The 25,840-nt window shown below is 38.3% G+C and overlaps 1 protein-coding gene across 7 annotated transcripts in view; it reads right to left on the reverse strand.

Moving 5' to 3' along the window:
• Positions 1-25,840, reverse strand: part of tcf12 (transcription factor 12) — a 227,946-nt gene continuing 202,106 nt past the window's right edge. For all 7 annotated transcript variants that reach the window (XM_067971516.1, XM_067971514.1, XM_067971515.1 and 4 more), the window contains 5 exons: positions 8,310-8,424; positions 8,012-8,177; positions 7,655-7,884; positions 3,701-3,851; positions 1-2,298 (listed from right to left, as the gene is read on the reverse strand). In XM_067971516.1, coding sequence (XP_067827617.1) covers positions 3,709-3,851; positions 7,655-7,884; positions 8,012-8,177; positions 8,310-8,424 — 654 coding nt within the window. In that variant the 3' untranslated portion in view covers positions 1-2,298; positions 3,701-3,708. The remainder of the gene's footprint in view (positions 2,299-3,700; positions 3,852-7,654; positions 7,885-8,011; positions 8,178-8,309; positions 8,425-25,840) is intronic.

The raw sequence follows: 25,840 nt of genomic DNA on the forward strand, positions 1-25,840 counted from the left end.
TCTTGTTAAAAAAGATGGCACATTTATTGCTACATAAATGTTATATATACATAATATGATTTCTGTTGTCATTGACAGAAAATTTTTACTTCTTGCTGTTGCATGGAAAGGTTCATCAACAATACCTTAAATTTGACACGGGTACAAATCTGCATCAACCAACAATGGAAACTGGAGAACAAGATGTGAAGCAACTCATCTCAGACATTTAGCTTGTACAATACTCCACAGGTACTACACAGTTTAGCTAGAACCTACAATGTTCTTAGGATGCTATTTTATTTTCTGATATTAATGGACAGGTTATGGTAAATAACCCTACACTTTTGCTACCTAATATAGTAAAATAAAGTAAGAAACTTTTTTACTGAAAACTTTTGATTTCAAAAATCTAGAAAGAGTAATATTTAGAATTCAAGAAATTTTCTTACAAGATTATTGTATAAAAGACTAGCTACAGTGAAAAATAAGCCAAATGTTTTCTTTTTTTTTCCTTTTTGAAGGAAAGCTTCTGGGCATAATGCAGTCTATTATAGCCAAAGGGAAAGAAAGCTTAGAACCAGGCTCAGAAGAAAAGGCCAGGAAGTGGCACGTGATCACTTTAGCACGTTTTAAGCAACTGTTAGCTCATAAACAACGAACTGAAGAACAAGGCCACAGATACAGTAAATTAGGTGTTAACTGTTCTTGAATTAATCAACATGAATCAATTAAAATGACAAAATCATACACAATTGTCAAAAAAGAATTAATTCTCGGAGAACCCTTCCAAAACAAGTGTTCAGCATTCCTATCAGCCCGCCATGGCAACTTGTACAAATTTTGTTCTTTGGTTGCCTTAGTGCTTAGAACAAAGGAATGCATTATTTGTTCATTCTGTTGAACCAATTGCCAACAATTATAGACAACATTCAGGTAACAGTAAGTAACCTTGTCAGATATTTTCTCTCCTATGCTCCTTTTAAATGGAAGACAGTTTACATGGAAGCTAAGGAACTTGAATCCATAAAAATGGAGACCAGCCAGGGAGGAAACACGATGAAATAGTAAGTGGTTTAAAACAACTCATATGAGTTAATGCCACGATAGATTCAAAGCTCAGGGCAGTTCATTACTGGCTGCATCATTCTCCTGATCCCTCTCCACTGACTAGCCACGTAGATAAGGAGATATCAAAAAGAAAGTATGGTCTCAGAAAGCTGGTGACCGTTGCTCTTTCTTCCTTCCAGAATTTTAATTAAGCTGACAGCACTACTTTGTTCATTGTCAACACTACTGGCCCTGGTGAACCAAGGATTTTTAGAGCCTGAAACCTTTGTTTTGCATTTGTGCTTAATTACAGCGAACACTTTCACATATACTAAATGTAGTATTAACTGCTTGAAAAAACAAAGCAATTCTAAAATTAGAAATTTTCTAATTTACACTTCACGTTACAAGTTTTGCTATGAAGCCTAGAAGCTTAAAAGTTTGTATAATTACAAATAAAACAAATAAGAATGGGCATTTACTTGAAAGTTTGAAGTAAGCTAACTATTTCAAGCTAAGTGATGCTATGGTCAGACCTGCCCTTCTTCAGTAAAAGCACATTTTGCTATTATAGCAAATTGCTTGTAACACAGGCATTGAACATAATATAGGAAAAAAACTGTGACCACAACTGTTCAGATAACCAGAGAACAAAAAATAAACACTCTAACAAGGAATTTTCTGATACATGGAAAATGCTATTTGTGTGGCCAAAGGAATGGAGAGGACAATGAAGACTCTACCCTCCCTTTTTTTAAGACACTAATAGGTTCTGGGAATGCTAGGGGTTAGAGGTCATTTCTGCTTTGTTCTCTGCATGTGAACAGCTTTGACAGATGTTAGCATCAGCCCAGCTGAGAATGAAACTGAGATTTTAACATTTCCCTTTCCAAGTAGACCTTATAGTTCAGTAGCAATAAATAAATTTTTTGTCTTAAATGCATTTCATCAACCAACAAGTTTAGGCACAAGGCAACTTCCACAAACAGTGGAATCATTGCAACAGTCTCTGATTGTGTAGAAGCAACACTGCTTGCAATAGACTGATATGTACTAGGTTTTATTATGGGCCAAAATTCAGATTCGGGACAAACAGGTTTTCAGCGGGCTGAACGTGATGTAATATTGATCAAGAGATTGCTTCTGGGTTTCTGCTTCAAGTGCGTTATGTTTTCCAACTGTGGCTTCATGAAAGAAAGTTAGTTGGCCCAGTCCTTGTATGGAAAGATGACTCATGTTATTTTACAAAAATTGATCCAGACTTCTGACCTGCAAGAAAAAATTAGACAGATTCAGTAACTTTGTAATCCATATGTAAGAAAAAAGACATCACTAATGGTAGTAAACATTTAAATTAAATTCTAAAACAGGGTATCCTCAATTTGCCATTTTACATCGGCAGTGACTTCTTACACTGTTACTTAATATACTGTAGTTCTGATATAGCTCATGGATTATTGTTAGATAATTCTTATATTGTTTAAAATCTCAAAATTTGCAAGAGGTCTCCATATTCAGTATTCATTTAAAAACTGTGCAAGGAACATAATGCTTTTTTCAATTGTTAATGTACTGAATATTTTAAATGGAGCTGTACATAAATGACTTTGCGCTATTTTCTTCAGAATTAATTCATTATACGTAAATGCATGAAGGCTTTGTAAAATGTTGACGTTTTCCTAACCTAAATTATTGCATAACTGTTCACAGACTCAAATAGCAATGTTTTTCAGGTCAAAGTACTCTCTAGTATTTTCCTACTTTAGCTTACTCCTGCAAAAACATTCAGCTGTTCACTCAATATTGTGCATGTACCTGCACTTAATTCTCTTGGATTTTCTGAAAGATCATTGTAATCTTAACATTCTTCCATCAGAACATGCAGAATTTCCCTTAGCTTTCTACCATTGAAATCAAACATCGGTAGCACTACCACAAACTGTTCATTACAAATAGCTCCTCACATAATATCAATTTACTGCATTACAACAGTGACTATACTTCCAAAAAAAAAGTACTTCACTGGCTTTAAAGTGCATTAGGACGTCCTGAGGTCATGAGAGGTGTTATATAAATGCAAGTTCTTTCTTTCGTTTAGGGTAATATGATGCTCATATTTTTCAAAATTAGACAGGCATGAAGGGGTAGGAAGTAAATGGAAGAGAGCAAAAAATATGTAGGGGATTGACTGCAGAGATATCTGTGGACTCTCTCATTGGTTTGGATTGCATACTCACATGTAATTCACCAATATTGTTATCTCACACACACACACACACACACACACACACACACACACATATATATATATATATAAAATAAGTTCAAACATTAGATAATACATCTAAAAAGGTTACGACACTACATCTGCCCATTCCAGTTGCTAAAAAATATAAATCACATCACAAAGTGACTTGATAAATTTTTGAAAACATTTACAGCTAGATACAAAAAGCAGAATGTGCACTGTATAAATAATATTTTATACAATATTCCAAATATCATTAGTGTTTAATCTATTTGAAACAAGCTTTCTGAACTTAGTGAGAGCTTCTATAATTTCAACGTTTTTCCTCCATGTCACGTGAACAATGGGTAGAAAAACTGTAGAACTTCGAACATTTGATGCAGAGATTAAATGTTAGTTTTAATAATATTTTGAAAGGAGTACCTGGCAGTTTACATATGACCCATAGGGTTGGTAGTGTCGCTGAGTCCAGAGTGAGCTGCAGGGTGTGCTGGTGGTGGTTCTGCCAATGCGGCAGAAACCTTCTCCTCTTCTCTCCTTTTAAGGCAGGCTGCTTTTGGATTCAAGTTCCTTTCTACACATGTAAAAGAATAAATATATTCAGACTAAACTGAAGCAGAAATAATACATTTGGAATAGTTCATAGTTGTGTTACAAGGCAATGATGCGCTATGTTTACCAACATGATCTGAACATCAAAGGCATCATGTCAGTCAAAAACTTTATTTTTCTTTACAATAAGCGGACATTGCTGAATTTAGGATAAATTCACTGGTTGACAGCTTGTAGTAGTTAGTTTAAAATTCACTCAACAAAGGGCATTTTGTTGGCAATGCGGCTTAGATGCCTGACTGTAGGTTTCCGAAATAAGTATTTTACTGTGAGCTGAAAAACTGCAAGCGTTCTTGTGGTGTGCAGGAGTAGCAGCACAAAAACACCTTGAAAAACATCCTCAAAGCAAGTAACATCCCTACCAGAGCCCGTGAAGATATGGCAATGGATAGGCTACAATGGTACACTATTATCGCTCACTTTGAAGCCTGTGAACATTAAGTAGGAAACAAGAAACCCACCCCCCCACCCAAAAAATCAGTTGCAATGATCAACTACCTTTAAACAGGCCACCTAGTGCTGTGACCAGTGCAAGACGACTATGGTTCCTGTCTTGAGCTGAACAGTCACCACAGGATCTGCTGTAGGACCAGAGATACTTTTGATGATCCAGCAGGCCGCAATGATCCCACAATTGAATCACATGGGCTGAATAACAGCTGTTGGTTTTTACTTCACAGCATGTTATAGAAAAATAGTACACAACGAATGCATTAAAATATTGCCCCAGGATTCACAGGAAGTTCCTTTGCAAAGTGAAATCCAGTAAGGGAAATTGTTCCCTATTTGCAGAAGCAGTCCTCTCAGTATTTTAATCCCCTACTAACCTGTACCTTACATTTGCAGGTTATAGGAAAACACAGGGTAGCAACATAAAAATTGTCAACATTAGCCTTCCCCACAAGCCCACTCTTATCAACTGATCAGAAAGCTGCATTAATAACGGCTCAGATGGTGGTTGACGAGGACCCATGGATGTGAACGGCTCCCATAGGAAATTATAAGAGCCTTTTAAAAAGCTATTGGCTGGAACCTTTGGAAAGATGTTTTAGGATATTAGAGATTGCGATAAAAAATATCCAGCTATGCTACAGATTTAATTAATGATTTAAGCATATTCAAATATGGAATTCCAACATAATTTTACCTCAATTTATTTAATTTGCAAAAAACTGCCAAAGAAACCTTACCCTAAAAATGAAAGTGGTTATACTGTTAGGTCTCAATGTAATCAGCCAGATTATACCCAGTTGTGAACCCACCTTCCCTAAATGTGTGTCTCATACTACATTTAGTGTTACAAACAATACTAAATTCAAAAGAATCCACTTTCTTTCTTTCCCCAATGTTCTCTCCCGCTGGGGTATAGTTACATTGGCATCAACAGCCCGCTGGGTATCTCAGCCAAGTTGCTCTTCTCCATGTGAGCCTAGATAGCAAGCGTCATCACTCTCTTCAAAACTGAATGACCCTACAACCAAGCAATAATTCTGCCCACACACACAAACTTTCAAGTAAGATTCATTGAGTAATGATCAGGAGCAGGAACCCTGGTTGCATTTTCCTCTTCCTCCCATCCTTGTATTTCCTGGCTCTACAAGCTACCCTGAAGTTGTGGCTGCTACCTCCACCTCCTCTTTCTGTCTCCGTACTGCCATAGCTGGTGTACACCTAGAGGTGCTTTATTTCTAAACTTACCTTGACTTGTGTGAATAGGGTAGCTAAAGAAATGTGAAATTACAAAAAAAAAAATCACTGTGCAAGAATATTCCTAATGCCAAGGTCAAGAGTGGGTGGCAGAGGGAGCACATAGGAACGAAGCTTGTGGTCACCAAGGACCTGAACTCCAAGTTAGCTCAAAATGATGACTGGTCGCTGGCCAACTTGGCAACCATGCGCATTGAGTGAGCTTGAGTCATCTGGCATCTCAAAGGGATGTTGGATCCAGGAAAATGTATTTCTGATTCTAACATTTTTGGAATACTGAATGAAACACAAGTCATATCTTAATAATACGGATAGGATTTGATGTAAGCATTTGGGCTTACTTTGTTTATTGCAGCAAATTCTACAGCATCAGTAATAACCAGAATTTTGGTGGGGGCAATAGGGTTGTGGAATAGTTGGGAGAAGGACTATTAATTTCAAACAAAGCATTGGGCAGTAATAAATTCTCTTCTCCCCTCCCCCCTTTCTAATAAATGTTGCTTCCTCCCCTTCAGAGTGTGTAATCTCTGTGTTGGGATATGGTTCTACAGGCATCAGTTATCCACTGGGTCCCTTTCTCAAGGGGCATCCTTTATGTGCGAATCTTCTGTCGACTGGAGAAGTTGGCGATGAGCCCAATCCTATCTGTACCCAAGATCCAAACTTCCAGCAGTCGTTGCTGTAAGGCAATCGGGAATGGGAACCTGGACACTGGAAGTTAACTGTAGGGCTCACAGAAACATAGAAAATAAGAGTAGGCCATTTGGCCCTTTGAGCTTGCTCCGCCATTCAATATGATCATGGCTGATCCTCTAACTCAATACCACATTCCCGCTCTCTCCCCATACCCCTTGATGCCTTTTGTATCTAGAAATCTATCTAACTCCTTCTTAAATATATTCAGTGACTTGGCCTCCACAGCCTTCTGTGGTAGAGAATTCCACAGGTTCACCACCCTCTGAGTGAAGAAATTTCTCCTCACCTCAGTCCTAAATGTCCCTACCCCGTATCCTGAGACTGTGACCCCTCGTTCTGGACACCCCCCCCCCGCCCCCCCGCCACCCCAGCCAGGGGAAACATCCTCCATGCATCCAGTCCATCTAGCCCTGTCAGAATTTTATATGTTTCAATGAGATCCCCTCTCATTCTTCCAAACACAAGTGAATACAGGTCGAGTCGACCCAGTCTCTCCTCATACGACAGTCCTGCCATCCCAGGAGTCAGTCTGGTGAACCTTCGCTGCACTCCCTCTATGGCAAGTATATCCTTTCTTAGGTAAGGAGACCAAAACTGCACCAAATACTCCAGGTGTGGTCTCACCAAGGTCCTGTATAACTGCAGTAAGACATCCTTGCTCCTGTACTCAAATCCTCTTGCAATGAAGGCCAACATACTATTTGCCTTCCTAACTGCTTGGTGTAGCTGCATATTTGCTTTCAGTTACTGGTGTTCAAGGACATCCAGGTCCCTTTGTACATCAACATTTCCCAATCTAACACCATGTAAATAATACTCTGCCTTTCTGTTTTTCCTTCCGAAGTGGATAACTTCACATTCATCCACATTATACTGCATCTGCCATGTATTTGCCCACTCACTCAACTTGTCTAAATCGCCTTGAAGCCCCTTTGCATCCTCCTCACAATCCCACCTAGTTTTGTGTTGTCAGCAAACTTGGAAATATTACATTTGGTTCCCTCATCCAAATCATTGATATATATTGTGAATAGCTGGGGCCCAAGCACTGATCCCTGCGGTACCCCACTAGTCACTGCCTGCCACCCTGAAAAAGACCCATTTATTCCTACTCTCTTTCCTGTCTGTTAACCAATTTTTAATCCATGCCAGGCTCTTGCTGCCACACCAGCTGAAGCACAGATCGGGGACTAAACCTGGGATTTTCCTGGTCTGTATGGATCAGCTGCTCACTGCCTTACCGAGCAATTGGGGAAGCCTGGCAATACAACTTTAAAGACAAAGACCTGTCAGATAATGCTGGTTAACATCGACTAAAATACTATAAGCCAATTTAGAAGTAGCCAACCTAGGCCTACTGACCTCGGACTTGTTGTTCCAAGTTAAGGATGACGGCAACTGCCTGATGCAGAATAAGTAGTTTGGTTTGGGGTTTTTCACTCTTCAAATGAAGTTGACACATTCGGCCAAGCTCTTTAAATGCTTCATTGATGTCCCTTACACGAAGACGCTCTCTGGCATTATTTGTCATTCTCCTTTCGCGCTCTCTTTCTGCTTTTTGCTCAGGATTTAGGTCCTCGTCTTCATGATTACTGTATAGGAAAATAAGTATACAGTACTATATTACAGTTAATGCAAATTATATAAAATATTCCACTGAAACCAGGATCAATACCTACTATAGACAGATGGTAATTAAACATTTCAACATGGACTTACCTTGACCTGCCTCTAGACTGCATCTTGAGATCTTTTTTCGATCCTTCGTCATCTGATCTCTTGTCATCAGATGAGAAGGAGTCATTTGTGTTCTCATCTTTCTCTTCTGTTTTGACTTCTGGTGGACTCAAGGCAGAAGGCTGACTTTGTAAACTATTTGATAGTCCTGTGCAAAAATATAAACACAGAGGTTAAATACTATTTCTACTAACAAACTATATAATTTACATGGGGAGATTGAGAGTTCATATTCAGTAAAAATAATGTCATTTTGAATTAGGTTGCTATAAAGAGATACCTCTGTAGTTATCCTGTGCCTGGTGATTTAATTCTGTACTTGAAGGGGGGACTGTATTGGGGAGGATCGAATGGTTGCTATGGAGACTGACAGATTCATCCCGATGAGTACCAACCTACAAAAGATGACAATTTATTCTACTATTGCCTATGATTAAACTAGCATCCAGCTAATTTAAAATAAAAATGTAAACAGGAGGATTATTACTCTGTTGCTTCAATACAAATTGTTTAATAATTTATGTGGAAATTTATAAAGCTGAATTTGTGCCTAATGAGTACACCTAATTTTACATAATTATCTGTGGAATATATTGAAGTAGGCTCCATTACACAGTGCAACACTGTAGTACATAATAGTGCCATATAGTTTCCGATTTATAATGAAGTAAAGCACAAGTACAAAGTTTCTACTGATATCCCAGTAACTGTTGATATTAAAGTACACCTAATAATCTGATAAAAGGACAATATTAACGTGCTACTCAAGTGTTTTCTTCTACTTAATTTTCCACTTTCTCAAGTTAAACCAAAACCTCCACAGCATTTTACTCAGTCTGGACTGCAGGCCACAAACATTTCCAGGGCTTCTTTCTGGCTGACACAAATTAAACTCAACCCTGAATACAAATGTAGGTCAAGAATGGGACTTTAAATTGGGTCTCAAATTTGGGAGTCCAAAACATTCAAATTGCAGGTATTGAGGTGTCCAAGTATTTAATGTAACCAAAATGTAAAGTGAAAAATAGGTAGAAAGGCATTTGCGATACGCTATCACATAACCAACTGCTTCAGTCAAAATGAGTACTGAGGAACTGATTTACTGAGAATATGCATTTAAGCAAAATACCAGTACACAGTGAGATGCATTTTAAAACACGATTACACGTTCAAAATTATATCCACAGAGCATCTTAAAAACTGAAACTTTTTTAAAACTATGTTTGGAATGTTTGAATTACATAGCAATAGTTACAATATGAAAGGAAAAACCCAAACAAAAATACAAAGTGAAAAACAAAATCAAAAAGGTCAACATTAAACTATATGCAGCGGAAAAGCCAAGTCCTCAATAGCAAACTTAAGGTACAAGTTTATGATAGTCAAATACCGGAGGAAAGAATAACCTAAAACAGCAGCAACGTTGGAAGATAACAAACTAAGACAAGGGGTTGTTGCCGCGAGGATTAAAGCTTAGTTTTGTAGATGTTTGCCTACATAACAACTGTGACTGCATTTCCAAAAGCAATTAAGTTGCAAGGCAACGTCCTGATGATGTGATAAGGTACTGTATAAAAGTACTTTTTGCTTCTTTCTTAAGCCATAGAGAACCACAGGAGATTTATTCAGACCCAATTTTAGTCGGGTAGTTACAATCAGGGCAGCTAAGACCAGGCATGATTTTCAGGGCTTTAAAGGCTCAGTTCAACAAGAGAGTACATGTATCTGGGTGCAGATCTAAATGGACATCACCACTTTGAGAGAAAAAAAATCAAAGAATAATGGACAACCAGTAACACGGTGAAGGGAAGGGACAGCTGCAGCTAACGTGCTTGAGGGAGGGGGGATTCCTCCTTGTCTCTCACACCCGCCCACCCAGTACTATGAAATGAGACAGGGAAGGGGAAGAAAGAGTCCTCCAGAAACCCAGCACTACCAAGACAGCACTGGAACAGTCCCAAAATGAAACACAGGAACTAGTGCACCCAAGCCCGCTCACCCTCCCCATGCACAATAATTCCTGAGTCTAGTGGGGTCTCCATAGAGATAGCCATGATGGGCTATCTGTAGTATCATGGCCCAAATTTGACCAGACTAAAGGGCAGAAGATATGCAAGTGGAAGCCAACTCCTCCATACCCTCTCCAACTGTAATCTTTAATCTCAGGCTTAAAGATGCAATTGCACTGGTGTGCCCCAAGGACAAAGGAGAGTTTTCAGTTGTCCTTTCTGCAGGTAGATGCTGGTGTGATGGATTAGGAAGCGCAGACCAAATAATCTTGCATTCCTCATGGGAAATTGTTCAAGATCAGCTATATCAGAAATAAGATGAGCTCACCATGTCTACAGTAATCAATACAGAATACAGCTGTAAAATCAGCCTCAGCTGAACTAATTAACAAGAAGTCCTACCTGGAAACCCAATGGCTTCTGATGTGGAAAATGAATGGCGGGTTTGGAGAAATCTACAAAAAGTCATCACGTTTAAGTGAATGTTTGCCTTCTAGAAAAGCAAAAGATCTACTCAAGTAACCTTTCAGTAGCTGGGAGAGCCATAAAAATGCCCAAATCACACCACTTATGGAATTATAGAATCTTCTGGTCCAATTGTGAACATACTGGACTGAGAGCATTTGTAATAGAGTAAATGGAGAAGAATAACCACTTCGAAAACACAGATTCTGCCCAAAGGGAAAAGGAAATAGAAGCACATTTATTTGCACGCTCACAAATTATCCCAAATATGTAGGGATAGTTAACATGCTGTAGCTGGCATAGATGAGGAATGATCTGCACCCTAAAATACTGAAAACCAAGATGCAGTCCAACGAAATGTGGAGAATAAAGCAACTGGAACCTGTTTCCATCAAATCTCAGGAAATCTAGCCACACAATCAAATATTTTTGTAAAATTACAAGTTAAAAGAAACAAAAATATAACTCCTCAAAGAAACAGGATGCAGAAGAGTTGTGAAACAATCTTACAATTCAACAAGCTGTCACAAGCAAAATGCTCGAGTCTCAGAGAATGGTACTCCTTATGTACCAGAAGACATGCAAGAGTAATTACATTAAGAACAAATGGATGCCTGGCAGAAGGGAAAAAACAGAAAGGATTAGGGGGAGGGAACAACAGGCACAGGAAGAGAGAAGTTTTAGGGAGATTTTTAAAAGCAGGATAAAAGGGAACAGGGTAAGGGCATAACGATTGTACCAGCCACAAGCCATGGTAGAGCAAGAGGAGTGGGGGATAAGAAGTAGCACAGTGCCAGAGAAGTGGAAGATGCATGCAAAGATGCAAGGCAAGAGGAGATATGTGGGACAGGAAGGTGAGCATTGCCAAGGTTCTGCACTTTGACTCAAACCAAGGTGACAGCTGCGGATTCTGATGCAGTCATGCTCAAGGTGAGCCAAAAAAAAAGCTTTGGTTTTGACAACATTAAGATGAAGGAAATAAAGATTTTTTTTTAATTTATTAAATTTATAATTTAAATAATCTACAGTAGAATCTATTATCTGCATAATGAATAATGGAAATTGGAAGATAATAGTCAGTCCCCAAATCTTGATCGTACACGTATGGTACTGTAATTCCCTTGATACAGGAATTAAATAAAGTACAGTACAAATTTGAATAATACTGAATTTAATCTTTCTCGAGCTGCGAAGTTATGTGTCAGACAGGAAGAGAATGGCATTAACGGGCTTTGCAATGAAGTGCATCTTGCACAAGGCTTTGTCCCATTAAGATTCTAGCAGATAATGGAGGTTCCACTGTCTTTATTCAAAGGAGTGAAAGGTAAATGTATTAAAAATGGCCACTGAACCAGAAAATTACCAACTCACCTGCCTACGATAATTACATCATTTTATTCATTAATTCATTGAGCTTTATAACTGAATGAACCTGCCTTTGAGAGGTTTACATCACAAATATAATAATTAAATAGCACAGTTTATCAACAGAAATCTGCGAACTGAAACATGCCTCAGTATTTTTAAACATTCCCAATTAAAATGATGTACTTTAGAAACAGGAACAGGTTATTACACAATGTAAGTACCTTATTGCAAGCACTTAGATTTTTGACTTCTACCAACCCTTATATTAGTTGGGAATCTAAACAAGAGCAGCAAAGTATCCCAAATTAAATGCTTTCATTTCCTATAGTCACACAATGTGGAATTCTCTCCTCTTTCCCCAGCAATCCTCCTATCCAAGATGATTACACAGCACTGCACGTTCAGGATATTTGATCTCACTCCTATTCTTGAATGTTGAAAATATAATATCCAATGTCCCTGGTCGGTATGAATTTCAAAATACATGGGCCATATCAGAATGACCTGTGTCTCACAAGATTACTAATGGTTGTACAAAACTGTTTCTATGATAAAAGTGAACACAGAATATTCAGGAAAAATTGGGAAAGCACAAATGAGAAGCACCAGTATACTGCACCAGCAATATAATTGTATTTTTGAAGCTATGCACACCATACGGAGTGCATTCCATGTGATTCTCTAATTGTTTAGGATTCATTCAGTGAAGGCTTATTAGACTTAGAACAATACCAAAGACTATTTTTTTAAAAACTGTACAAAGTTTAGGCATTTCCATCTTAGGCTATGAAATTAGGAAAGGAATTTTAGACCATTTCCCTACAACAATATAAAACAAAAGTCAAACCATCAAGCAACTACTTCTGGGACTGTACTATGGTCAAAAATAAACTTTAAATGTCAAAGAGTACAAATCTCTAAATTCTTCCTCCACAGCCTCAAAAAAGAAATGCTGCCCTCCTTTCCTGAAGGCTCTCCCCGCTCTTTTATTGGGTGCCAGCAACCCTCTGGTTCTCACCCAAATGGCTGCTCTTTATGCGCCCAGGCAACAAGTATCAGCAGATCATTGACTTATTGAAGTACCGTGGCTGAACTGATCCTGACCTCCCACCATTATCCACACATGCACTCTTTCCAGTAAGCAATTCAGGAGCACGAAACCCTTGCTAAATTTCCCCTCCTGACCTGGAGACACCAAGACCAAATCTGGGATCAAACCTTGGAGCTTCGTGGTCTATGTCTCTGCATCGCGCCACACAATATGGTGCATTTATCCAGAGCTTGTTTTTGGGCCGGGGTGGTGGAGTGCGGAGGAAAGAGAAAGAGACCAAGAAACCTAGAAATCTAAATCTCGTCTATCTATACCAATTCCAAATGATATTTAATTAAAATCACATATGTTCAAATATCAGAAATTCAACCAAAGTAACATTGATATGATCAGTCAGCGCTAATTTTGACTGATGCAACATATTTGTGATGGTACATTTGTTGAAGACATATTTTCTGGCTCCAAGGATTAACAGTATTTTTAAGTAACTAGACGATATCACTCTCTTTTAATGATAGAGCTAAACTGAACTGAATTACCGAAGTTTTTCATTCAATATCCATGAAGTTAATTCACCTTCCACAACACCAATAAAAAGGCAATTACGTTATAATCCCAGTTAACAGCTTGAAGAAAAAATTTGCCAACACAGGATATCTATCAAGGCATGTTTGCAGTGCAGATTCAATTTGCTCATCCCCAGTGAATTTCATTATCCCTATTTCTGTAAGAAATCCCTTTCCAACTCACACATGTAAACGTTAGGTAACTTGGTCTCAAAGGGACATTAAACTCAATTAGTGAAGTCATTCTTTTACTGGCAGTAGCCTCAGGTAACTTTGCATCATTTCAGATGAAGTAGCAATCTCCATGAGAAAGTTGTGGAGTAAATTTCAGTTTCTTTGCCGTCCATTTTCCTACAATAGGAACCTTAGAAGGAGGGTTTAGCTATGCACGAGATGTGTCTCTTTTTATTTTGCCTTGGCTTCTAAGACCAAATCTACATGATTTTCTTGGTGGTGTACAATGATCAGATATTTTAAGGATGCATTTGCATTGCAGCTACCAAGCTTTAGTTCAGGTTCCAGCCAGACAGAACCCTGTATACAATGTTTGAGTCCCACCTGGCTGGAACTCTAACTGCCCGGAACTCTAACTGCCCTGTTTTTTTTAAAAAAAGGAACATAATTGCTGTAGAAGTTTTTTGAAAGACAAATTAACTCTAGGACATCACATGCACAGAGCTCTTGCCCACCAGTTACAACTATCCTGGCTGAAGTCATTCCTTTCATGACTCACCTTTCTCCTAATGACCAAAGGTCATTCATTGCTACTTATTTCAGCCTCCAGGGTGACAATGACATCATGAAAGCAATTATGGTTAACTGATGTCATCACGGACTCAATTACTCAGTAAAGCCTGTTGCCTGTGACATTTGCAATTAGTAATGAGAGGCTGCGCCAGCAGATTTGGTATTTGAATTGTGAGTTGGCCACAACTTAATTGTTAGCAGGAAAGAGAAGTCAAAGCAGTCTAAATATGTGCCAGATCAATAAACGATAGAGAAACAGTCAAAGAAATTAGGAAGGAGGACTTTAAAAAAAAAATTAACTAGAACAAATTTAAATATTTTGGTTTGTAGTTGTTAACCCTATGTTGTTCATTAGGGTGCACTCTTCGAGACCAATTATGTTTATCCTCCTCTTTGGCAGTCCCATCTGCTTTGGCTTGAAAAATTACAAAAATTCACACCAATCTTCAGATCTTCACAAAACAATTTCCTTCAGCCAATCAAATCGCAATTCACCCCCTCCCCAACAATGTTCTTCTCATCTCTAAAATGGAAGATGGAAAGAGAAACTGAAAAGACAAGTAAATTATTTTAAACATTTTTTTAAAAAAGAAAATTAAAATAGATTGTTAGAAAGAGAGAAAATAGGGATGAGGACAGAACAGGAGGAAAAAGGCATCAGGGCACAAGTACAAAGAGTTTTAATTACAACTGTGTTTAGTTTAGGTGTGTAGGTTTAATAATAATAAAGCTACTGATTGTGACCAATTGGATGTTTTACCACATTTCAGATCACAAGTCTCCATATTTTTATTACTACCTCAGAGAAGAGCTTGTACTTTTTAAATTTTGTTTACTGCAAAAGCCAGTCTGGCTGAAAATATAACAGCATCAGGAGACTCGGATCAACTGTCCGTTATGAGTCAGGAATATATTAATATACTAATATTTTTATTAAGCATTTTTATCTTGTTGCCATGTTTTGCAGTCAGTCCACTGAGATCAAATGGATTTTACAACCAGGTGACAAGGAAAGATGTTTTTGGAAATAATTCTCGTTAGCTGTATACATAGTTATGCCTATTAAATCAGGTTAACACCGTGGAGACAGCATCTGTGAAGCACAGCCCTATTGCTTTTGAAATCTCTGGTGAATAACAGCTGTGTGATCTGAGTACAACACCTTGTTAGTGTCTTATAACCCAGGTCCGAATTTCAAAAGGTATGACGGATATATCTCAGGGACCCATGCTCTCAATTCAGCAGTGCTTCTGAGGTCATCAAGATAGGGGCTGGAGACTCCAAAGTATAGTCCCATGTGATTTTACTGTATAGCTGATCCAGATCTAGTATTACTGAATTAGTGAAAGGGTACCTGTAAGCAGGTGCAATAAAGTTCTGTAAACTGCTATATGCTTATGTTATTTTTAGTAAAACTGTCTTGCAGTTTATAGCCTAAGTCACAGTTGACAAAATTTAACTTACCACTTTGCAAAGTCTAGGAGATCATAAGTCTCGTGTCATATCCAGTAACCTCAATACAGTATCAAGGGTTTCTGTTCAACCGCTGGACAATACAATACCAGATATTCAGGACTTACTTATGGGAGTTCAGCACAAGAGAAAAATCTGGGTAAAACCCAGAAAACTTAACATTTATGTTAGTGTAGTTTTATTACTGTAACATTGGGAAGGGGTGTGGAGGGGTTCATCATTACAGTGCATGAGCTGAAGGCATACCAATCTGCTGGGCCCATAAAGAGAAGAGCTTCATTGTACCAGCGAACAACATAGGAGTTAAATCAAGTTCCTAGCAAAGAACACATTTCAAGCATAAAACTATCAAAATAGTGCCTACACCAAATATTTTCACATATCAACTACCACCAACGGAAATCAATAATATTTTAACAAATAGCTGCAGCAAAGATAATAACTTTATTAATAATGTAGCCTACCTGAGGCTCTCTAGAAAATTTCTCCCAATGTTTTATGACAACATGATGATAATTAACATTTTTGGTGAGGTGGAGCCAATATCAAAAGAACGCATGCATACAACCTGCTAAAAGTGTAGAAACAGCTATTGGTCAATCGGGCAATTATTTCATGTTTTTTTATTGTTTGGAGAGGAAATAATATCACAGTAAAAATAAGAGAAAATGAAAAGAAAAATTAAAAATGCAAGTGTGTTAGACATATTTGTAGTTTTCTTTTGTTGGCTCTCATTATGAACCGCAAACCACATCATTTAGCCAATGGTGAAAAACTGTATTATATAATAAGAGATCATACCTGATGTACAGAACATAGTATCTTTCTATTAAACTAGAAGTGTTTCCACGATATGGCAATGTATTTAACATTTCGAACTGTAGTGTTTTTCATGTTTATATTGAATTGGGATGTCAGTAATAATGAATCTCATAATTGAGGTGTGTATGCTAACTAAAACTATTCAAGATGTTCTCTCAGGAATGGTACTGAACAAGTACGATTCAACGAATCCTGTCAAATACCTACACCAATCGGAATACAAAGTTTTCTACAAAGACCATACATCATCCACTTTTGCATACTTTGTAGAGATCACTTCAACAAATGTGAAAAATTAAATATGTAATCCTGAGCCAAATTATTTGCACACAAGAATTATGAAACTACACTAAAATAAAAACTATACTAAATATTTTATTAGCATTCAGAAACGTAATACAAAAGCTAAAGTTGCCAACCAACCAACATCACATCAATCTGAACACATGGTGGCGCTTCTGCTTCAGAATTATAACCACTGTTTAATACATGATCTGGGTGATCAGCGATCATATACATGTGATTAATTTCTACTGTAAGCACTTCAATTCCTTTGTAGTGTTACATGTTGAAATAGTCATATTATACCAATGAAAGTTTCATATTGCTTTCCTCGGTTTTTGTTAAAAATACTAAAATTTTAAATTAAAGAAATAATGGAAATCCTCATCCATCATTAATTCTTGCCTCTTAAAAACATTAAACTCAAGAAATATTATCAATAAGTTGCTGGTTGTACAGCTTTAAGCCACCTGCACTTGAAACAAAAAGGATGACCTTTTTCTTGCAAGGGCACAGCCATGCAATTGTGAGGCTCATCTACCAACCACACAAACACAGGGCTTCAACTGACACTGGTGAGAGCTCTCCCACATCCCCATACCTATCTCACCCAGCTCAAATGACGAGAAAAGCAGGATGATTCAGTACACACTAGGAATTAATCTTAGTTTTTGGCAACGTTGAAAGCATGCAAATATAATTGTTCATAAAATATGGCTATTTTCAAAATATTGCATGAACTACAATTATACTTGATGTTTACACATTAAAAGTCCAGCAAAATGCTGTTGATAGAAAATGGACTCAGCCTTTTACTGCCATGTCAGCTCAATTGCACGGTACGTCAAAAAAGTGCATTTTAAATACACTTTACAGAATTTAGTTTAAATTATCTGTATACAGTAACAAAATGAACTTCCAGATATTACAAATTCAAAGTATGAATCGGCCTAAGGCTACCTTTAACTTTAAAAAAAAACATAATTTTTCTTCTAGCCATAGCAGCTTACCACAAGATACTCCCGTCAAGCCTTAAGGATCTAGGTCAGGATTACACAGCTACGATAGGCAGCAGATGATGTGATTCAAGCAGGGTTAGCCAGTCTATAATCAGAAAGCAGACAAATGCAGAGGATGCAAAGTCTATGCTACTTCTGAAGCAGCAGCTTTAGTTACTATAAACATGGTAGTGGCAGATCTGCCAAGTTCTTGTAATAACCACTGTTGTGCAAAGTTGCAATTCATAAAAATTAGAGTAGAGAAAAAAATCCCATCAAGACTGTTGAAAACAAGTATTAGCACATTTTTGGCAGATTTGCCTGCGACAATATTTACAATAATGAAACCTATCTAAGCAGCAAGAACTGTATATCCTTAATGTTTTCTGCCATCAACTGCCATGGAGGATGTAAGACAGGTTTGCACAGGAGCTGGAAGAATTCTTTTTTAATGGCCTTCTCTCTCTCTTTACCTGCAAACCCCCAACCTCATTTCTCAGCTCGCTGGCTTTCTTAATTGGATATGGTTCCCTCGGCGTCATCCAGGATTTCATCAAAATGGTCAGTTTTATTTACCTGAGCCTCAACATAGAGTGCTAGCAGGCTATTCAACTCAAGAAGCATCACAGCCAGGCCCGATTCAATCTTCATCTGACATCCACGCATGCATACCTTCAGCTGAGACTGCGGGAACCAGGATAGGGAATCTGGGCCGATTTTTCTCTTCCTACCCAGGGAAGTTGAAGGTTAACTATAACAGTCCTATTACTTCACTGAGATCAGCTATTCAGCACAGGGATGGAATTGAATCTTACCGCCACAAAGCTTTCAGATTTTCCAAAAACTGTTATTTTAAAAGCAGACGCTAAATCACCGTCATCTCCGATAATCTAAATCTTTTGAAGAGAAGTATCAGACAATGTTCAACCCTTATCTAAAATGCTCTAATCTGGGCACAAAGGGATAGGTTTTCCTGTGTGTGTAAGGAAACATTCAATTACTAAACTATTATAACCCAATGACAGTTTAGTAAAATATTTTTTCATTAACTTTAAACATATAAAAATATACCCCAAATGCTAAATTATTTTGCATATTTTTATAGTTTTCCTTGCAAACATGATTCATTTGGAGTTGAGCAGAGTAACTAAGCTCCATACGCAAAGCTTGCACATCCAAAAGATAGCCAACACGTTTCCTCCAATATAGCAGCCTGCTTTAGTTGTTGTGCAGGGGCACTTGGCAGCTACTTTTTCCCCATACTTGCTATCTTGTGAAACTACTCAGTGCAAATGGGACTGCTTCTCAAGGCAGCCAGAAGGAATATGAATGTTAAACCCATAAATAGTACCAGCTTGGCTCAGTTGATAACACTCACCTCTGCATAGAAGGTGGAGAATTCGAGGCCTATACTGGCCAACACTCCAGTACAGCACTGAGAGAGCACTGCATTGTTGGAATGTGTCACGCTTTGGAAGAAACATTAAACTAAGGCCTATCTTCTGTTCTGGTGCTTGAGATGGACATTAAATATCCCAGAGTACTATTCCAACAAGGGCAGGCTGACCAACATTCCCCTCTCAACCAATACCATAAAAAAAATCATTTGGATAGTTACTGCAGAACAATTACTGCATTTGCCTAAAGTTGCTGCACTTCAAAAATGTTAAGTGCTTTAAGAAGTTTTGAAGTCATAATGTAAATAGTGTAGTGTCAAGCGAATCAGATATATGAACAGAATTAAACAGGTTAAGAGTAGAAATTGTGTGAAACCTGACTTCTATCATTATTTCACAAAGGCTCATTCTCAGTCATCAATACCCTCTTAACATGGACCATCCTCTTTTCTTCTAATCTTCATAACACATCAAAATGTGGCTGCTTGACATAAACATAACAGGTGCTCAAACAGTTCTTTGTCTCAGAGCAGCAGCCTGTTTTGCAAGGCCAGATAGTTCAATTCATTAGCATACAGCTGACAGTCTGCAGTTTGGGTGGTGATTTGGAGCACTGATGACATATTTGTCCACATTTCATGGTTGTAAAAAAAAATGCTCTTCAAAATAAAAGCCCAGTGCCAGCACAATTCAGCAGAGGTGTCCTCAAAAACAAAATACAACTTACAAGTTATACCCCACTCACTAACTATACGTATATTAGGTGGAATGACAACAGGATGCAGCTCTCATTTTAAAAAAAAATCTAGTCCTTCAGTACTTTCTCTCTCACCAACTTCTTCTTCTCCTTTCCTGAAGTCATTTACTACTTGCTGGGTATGATTCCATGGGCCAGTTCCAACGTGTAATCCCACTGAGCCATCGAGGGAGCCCCATGAAAACTTTTTAAAACAAATTTTGCTTTTGAATAACTGCATAATTTTATGTAATTTCCTGATAATCTAATATCGAGAGCTTCTCTAGAAGTGCATTTACTTTTTGCTTAGCCTTTCGGTTTAAAAAAAAACTGGGCATTAACTTCTTGCTTGCAAGCAAAGGAACTAGCTGTTGTATACAGATCACTGGATGGAAGCCAGCCCGCATCTTTTTACATTTAACGTCAGCAACCCCCCCACCACTAAAAGAACATTCATTGATCTCGGAAAGCAGCTTGGCAACCTACCAATTGAGAGACCTAGCGATGCAGGTTTGAGATCTGTCACTAGGAGGTGCACGAGAGTAACCAAATGAGCTTCATTCTCCAATCCTTTTCCTTCCACGAGGAAGAGCCTTGCTATAACTTGGCATCTTCCCTGACCAAGGTTGACAATTTGCCATTATGTCGGGAATCTTGAGGATAAACTCCTATATTATCACTCAATGGCACTGCCAAAACAGGACTACTAATGTGCCATGCTACTTGTTATGATCTTAATAATCTCTTTGGAGAGTTTGTAATTTTGGGATTTTTGCCACTGCTTTGGGGACTGAATTCCATGACTGGAGTCCATTATTCTGTGGAAACCTTAACTGAACGGCCTTTATTTTATACAAATTTGTTCACCTATACGTATTTAATTTATCACTTTCCATTTTTAAAGCCAAGGATACACAACAAGATGGTATACAAGATGTACCTGCTGGAGGTCGGTAGCTGGTATTTAGCAGAACCTGGGAGGTGGACTGGATCAGTAATCAGTACATTTTGTTATCTTTGAAATGGGTATGTTATTTCACACACTCTCTTTCTCTCTAAGACAAACATTCAAAATACTTTACCCGAATAAAGCTTTTGAAATTTGTCCTCTAGCTTTTCTTCAAATAATTCTGAAAAACAACCAAGCAGGTAACACTGGAAACTGAAGAGAAACATTTGAACAGTTGGGCGAATTAAATGCTGTTGATGCAACCTAGAAAACTGTGCACAATGCACATGCGCAGACTGCAAGATCTGCAGAGTCAAGGCTCTGGGCCAAAGTATCGAGTCCAAGCCCGGGCGTAACTCTCAGTACGCTCTGCTGCCGTATCACTCCTATTCTCACCATCTCCCAATGCAGTGAATTCATGATCTTTGTCCTTGCTTACAAGTCCCTTCATGGCCTGGAGGCTATCCTCACTTATGCAACCTCCTCCAGAACCATGTGCCAGCATGTGCCCTCTGCTCTTCTGACTCTGGCCTCCTGGGTAACCTCCCTTCCCTCAGCTTCACCACCTGCAGATCTTTAAGCCGTCTTGACCCGACACTCTGGAACGCCGTCTTCAAACACCTTTGCATTACTATCCTTTTCCCCACTATCCTTTTCCCCTCTTATGCCTTCAGTCAACTCCCTTAATTCTTCTCCTACTGCTTGACCTCTGTTTTAATCTCTCGGGTGCTTTGGAATATTTTACAACATCACAGATGCTATTTAAATGCGAGCAATAGTCACCATCAGCAGCACAAGCCTGAGGGAAAACATTTATAGAGGCTTTTCAAACACAAAGTGCAATTGTATAGGTTGCATGATCATTTTCTTACAACTTAAGTCTATTATGTTAAAAATTTAATTTCCTGTAGTAAATATTCAGCTTATGTGGAGAAACCAAGATGGTGGCCAAAAGGATTTCCAATAAATATTTAGAGCAATTTAACTGGTTCACCTAATTTCTTTTATTGATAGTACAGGAAAGACTGCTTATAGTAAATGTTTTGTTTCCATGTCTTTGTAGTTCTCAACTGGAAGTTTTACCGCTTTCCTTACATTTGATTCCAAAGTTCCCTACCCCTTCAGTTGTGATTGGTTGTATTTAATTAATACAACCAACTAACAGCAAAAAATTTGCATATATACAGATCTGACATCAAAGCACGAACTGAACAAAATGTCAACTCCCTTAATTCTTCTCCTACTGCTTGACCTCTGTTTTAATCTCTCACGTGCTTTGGAATGTTTTACAACATCACTATTTTGTTTTCCTACATGTTTATCTAAAAATGCAACTATCCCAAGCGCCCTGAACGTTATCGATTTCCCAAATGATTTGTATTGCAGAAACAAAAATTTAAGGATTGGCTTCTGCTAAATATTACTGCAACTTAAAACTTTACTGCTTTATTAATTCATTAAAACACTGCTTAAAAATCACATTAATAATCTGTTTGAAAGGCATTTCATATTTAGAAATTATTATACAAATCACGATAAAATTCCTACAGAAAATCTTCGTACACAGATTTACCCACTCCCTCATACGTGAAAAAATATTTTACAATCAGTCTGTTCAGACACCAAAACATAGAAAGCAAAACAAAGGAAAAAACCTAGTGTATCTAACCTTGTAAAGTTTGCCAATTAAAATATTTTTTAGCTGTTAGTGTTTTAGACCAAAATGTAGAAATACAAAATAGAAAGCTGACATCCTGCCAGTTATATTTTTCTCAGGGAACTAAACCCTTTGATGTTTACTGCCATAGCAGCAGAATTGGTATAAATTGTTGCCAAATGTGGGAAGAGGAGAGACTGGAATCAGTTCAAATTAAAATATTGTTTACAGGTGAGACTTTGCCTTAATACTTCACTTAGTGAAAAATGGAAGTCATAGTGGAAAATATTGGCACAATTTTTCTTCTATATGCTGTTCATTAATATAGTGAATTTTCAAAAGCTAAGGTCATGCTTCTCCAATGACACTGTACTGCTGAGTCACAGAGACAATTTGATGAGTGGACCTGTCAATTGGTCAATCTCAGTTGGGTGGCGACAGGGTGCTCAAACTGGTCTCAGCTCCCAGGGTTAGTCAACACCGGGAAAATTAGCCAGAGTTCCCACTGCTGATTGCTGTCCATAGACAGCCCCACCTATCCTGAAAGTGAAATGCAGACATAAGCAGAGAAGGATATAAAGGAAGAGGGGCGGCCAGAGAGAGTGAGGGAAGAGAGGGGAGGGAGCGAAGGGGACCAGAGAGTGAGGGAGGGAGGGAAAGGGGGCCAGGGGGAGGGAGGGAGATTCAGAGTTCCTAATACTCAAAACACCGGTGGGTGCCATAGGACAATTTGCAGTGGTGGATTTATGTGGCTTCTGCCAGTCTTTCACATCCCCTGAATCCAACCAGGTAGAATTCAAACTTCTGTCGAGAACTTAGCAAAAGGAGCAAAATCCTACTGATGGCTCAGTCAATAAATGCATTACCCAGCATGACTCAGTCATACGAACCATCTTCAGTCCCCAGTCTGTGTTGAGTTAGCTGATTTTAGATGGGGAGGCAGCAGAATATGAGAACTAACCAGAAAACTCCTGTGTTGGGGAAAAAAAAGTCAGCTGTACTTCCTACTCCTGATTCCATCCAGTGTTCACTACCAGAAAGCTTAAGTGCAGGGTCAAAAACGGTCAGGCTTGGCTGTCACCCACTCCTGCACATAGCCTGCCAACACTTACTGTGTAGGCTCACACAAGAAGAACGGACACAATGCAAGCCACCCGAGGACTGCCAGTACCTATGGAAACATACCCCAGCACATCTTTCTTAGAGAGGAGAAAATTGGGGATGGAGGGGGAAAAAAAAGGAAAATTGCATGTTTGGCTACACATATGCGCATATTGACGCATTTTTTTGAAATTTCTTGCTTCGGCGCAAAGTCCCAAAGGGTCTAGTAAAAGTCACTGGCAGTAAAAGACAGATGGAAGAAATGGGCTGTTGGCTGCCATATGTTTTACCATCATATTTATCCTCTCTCCTGTTAGTGAAACCTCCCCCTCTCCCACAGTATAAAGAGGGCAGTTTCACCATAAAGGATAATTTCAATACACAGCCACTTTTTAATGTGGCTCTAAAGCATAAGTGCAGTACAAGTTGCACAATTTACAGCTTTGTTTTACTATATGAAATACTTTAAACCTGCTGCAAACATAACTAAATATAGAATCATGCAGCAAAGGAGGTGGCCATTCAGCCCATCTTTGAAAGAGTTATCCAATTCGTTCAACTCCCTTGCACTTTCTCCAAAGCCCCGCAAATTTGTCCTTTAAGTGTATATCCACTGCCCTTTTGAAATTTACTATTGAATCTGCTTCCACCACCCTTTCAGGCAGTACATACCAGATCATAACAACTTGTACATAAGTTAATAACTTAAGGAATCATAACACATGTAGAACTTGTGTCTGTATAATTTTTCTACTAAACAACAGCTCCTACATTTCCAGTTTCATTTAAATTCCTGTAGAGTATCTGTTTCAAGCTGTGTAGCTTTTCTGTGAAAATTCATTTCTATGTATCAGTGGTTCCCACATTTTGAAGACAAGATGGATTTGATTAATTGATTCTATTTGGGGACTAATCTATAAATTGTTTGCCTCCATGGATATTTCCACTACAGCTGTGCTCAAATCCCTTTCATTAAAAAGCTTGATTTCACAACCACAAATTAAACATTGCATTCCATCAGCTCTTGGCCCTGCTCATGCCCTCTTGGCTAGTTCAAATTTTTCAAAGTGATTTTCCAAGCTTCTGCAATCCAAGCCATCTTGCCTGTTTTAGCCATTTGCTCTATAAAATTTCAAGGACAACATTTGTGCCAGTCGTTACACATCCGGAAAAAATGTGCGTATAAACTAAAAATTCTCTATGGGAAGTCTGTTTTCTCCATACGGTCACAGCAGGACTTCACAAGGCATGACCTTCAACTTTTTTGGGCAGGGGAGAGAAGGCATTTATACCGCTAATAGAAAGCAAGTTGCAGGTGTAGTTTATCACCAGCATTGCGCCCACCAAGACAAGTCCCTTTCACAGACTATTTTGTTTTCATTCAAACTGATCAAGCAACATGATTTGCACCAACAACTTCAGATTTAACTGCACTCCAGTACAGATTCTGCTGTAGAGCTCAATGGCAAATAGATGTTTGAAATTACAGCAGCATTTCGACTACATTTCAAAGTAGGACCTAATCTTTATACTTAGAACTGCAACATAACAATCCACTCAAAACAGACTATACCTGCCCTGTCCACAAGACTAGACTCCACAATACGTCTTAACACCTTAAACCATTTCTAACATCTACAAGAGTCAATGTGGCTTTAAAAGGTAATATCCACTTCTGCAGTTAATGCTGACATCAATGGAAAAGGAACAGTAAAGAGATTGTAAATAAAAATACCCTACGTACCTTACTTAGTAGTGTTGTCATTACAGTTTTAGATTAAAATGCTTTGTAAAGTTCTTTATGGCAGTTAGAATGACATCTGACACTTGCATCTAGTGTTACTGTACTGTTACTGGCTGAATAAAGCTGCTTCCAGGTCATATAGGCTGTTGAGACAGGAGTAGTCAGTAAAACATATAAAAATGCAAATTAAGGATCACTGGTTAGTACATTAGAAATACATACTTATATAACCTACACATGTAGTTCGACCATTTTGAAAATCTTACTACGGAGGATGGATATTACCTTTTCAAGCACTCAACACTGACAATGACAAATATGAATCAATTCTCTTTAATCCAACATTATTTATAGTATAAGTGTAAATCTGCTTACATTTCAGGTGAGCTTTGTTTCTGATGGCATGGTCTTAAACTAGGAAATGGCACCCAATAAAATAGCCCAAG

The sequence above is a fragment of the Heptranchias perlo genome, chromosome 34 (assembly GCF_035084215.1).
Source record: "Heptranchias perlo isolate sHepPer1 chromosome 34, sHepPer1.hap1, whole genome shotgun sequence".
NCBI classification, from domain to species: Eukaryota; Metazoa; Chordata; class Chondrichthyes; order Hexanchiformes; family Hexanchidae; genus Heptranchias; species Heptranchias perlo.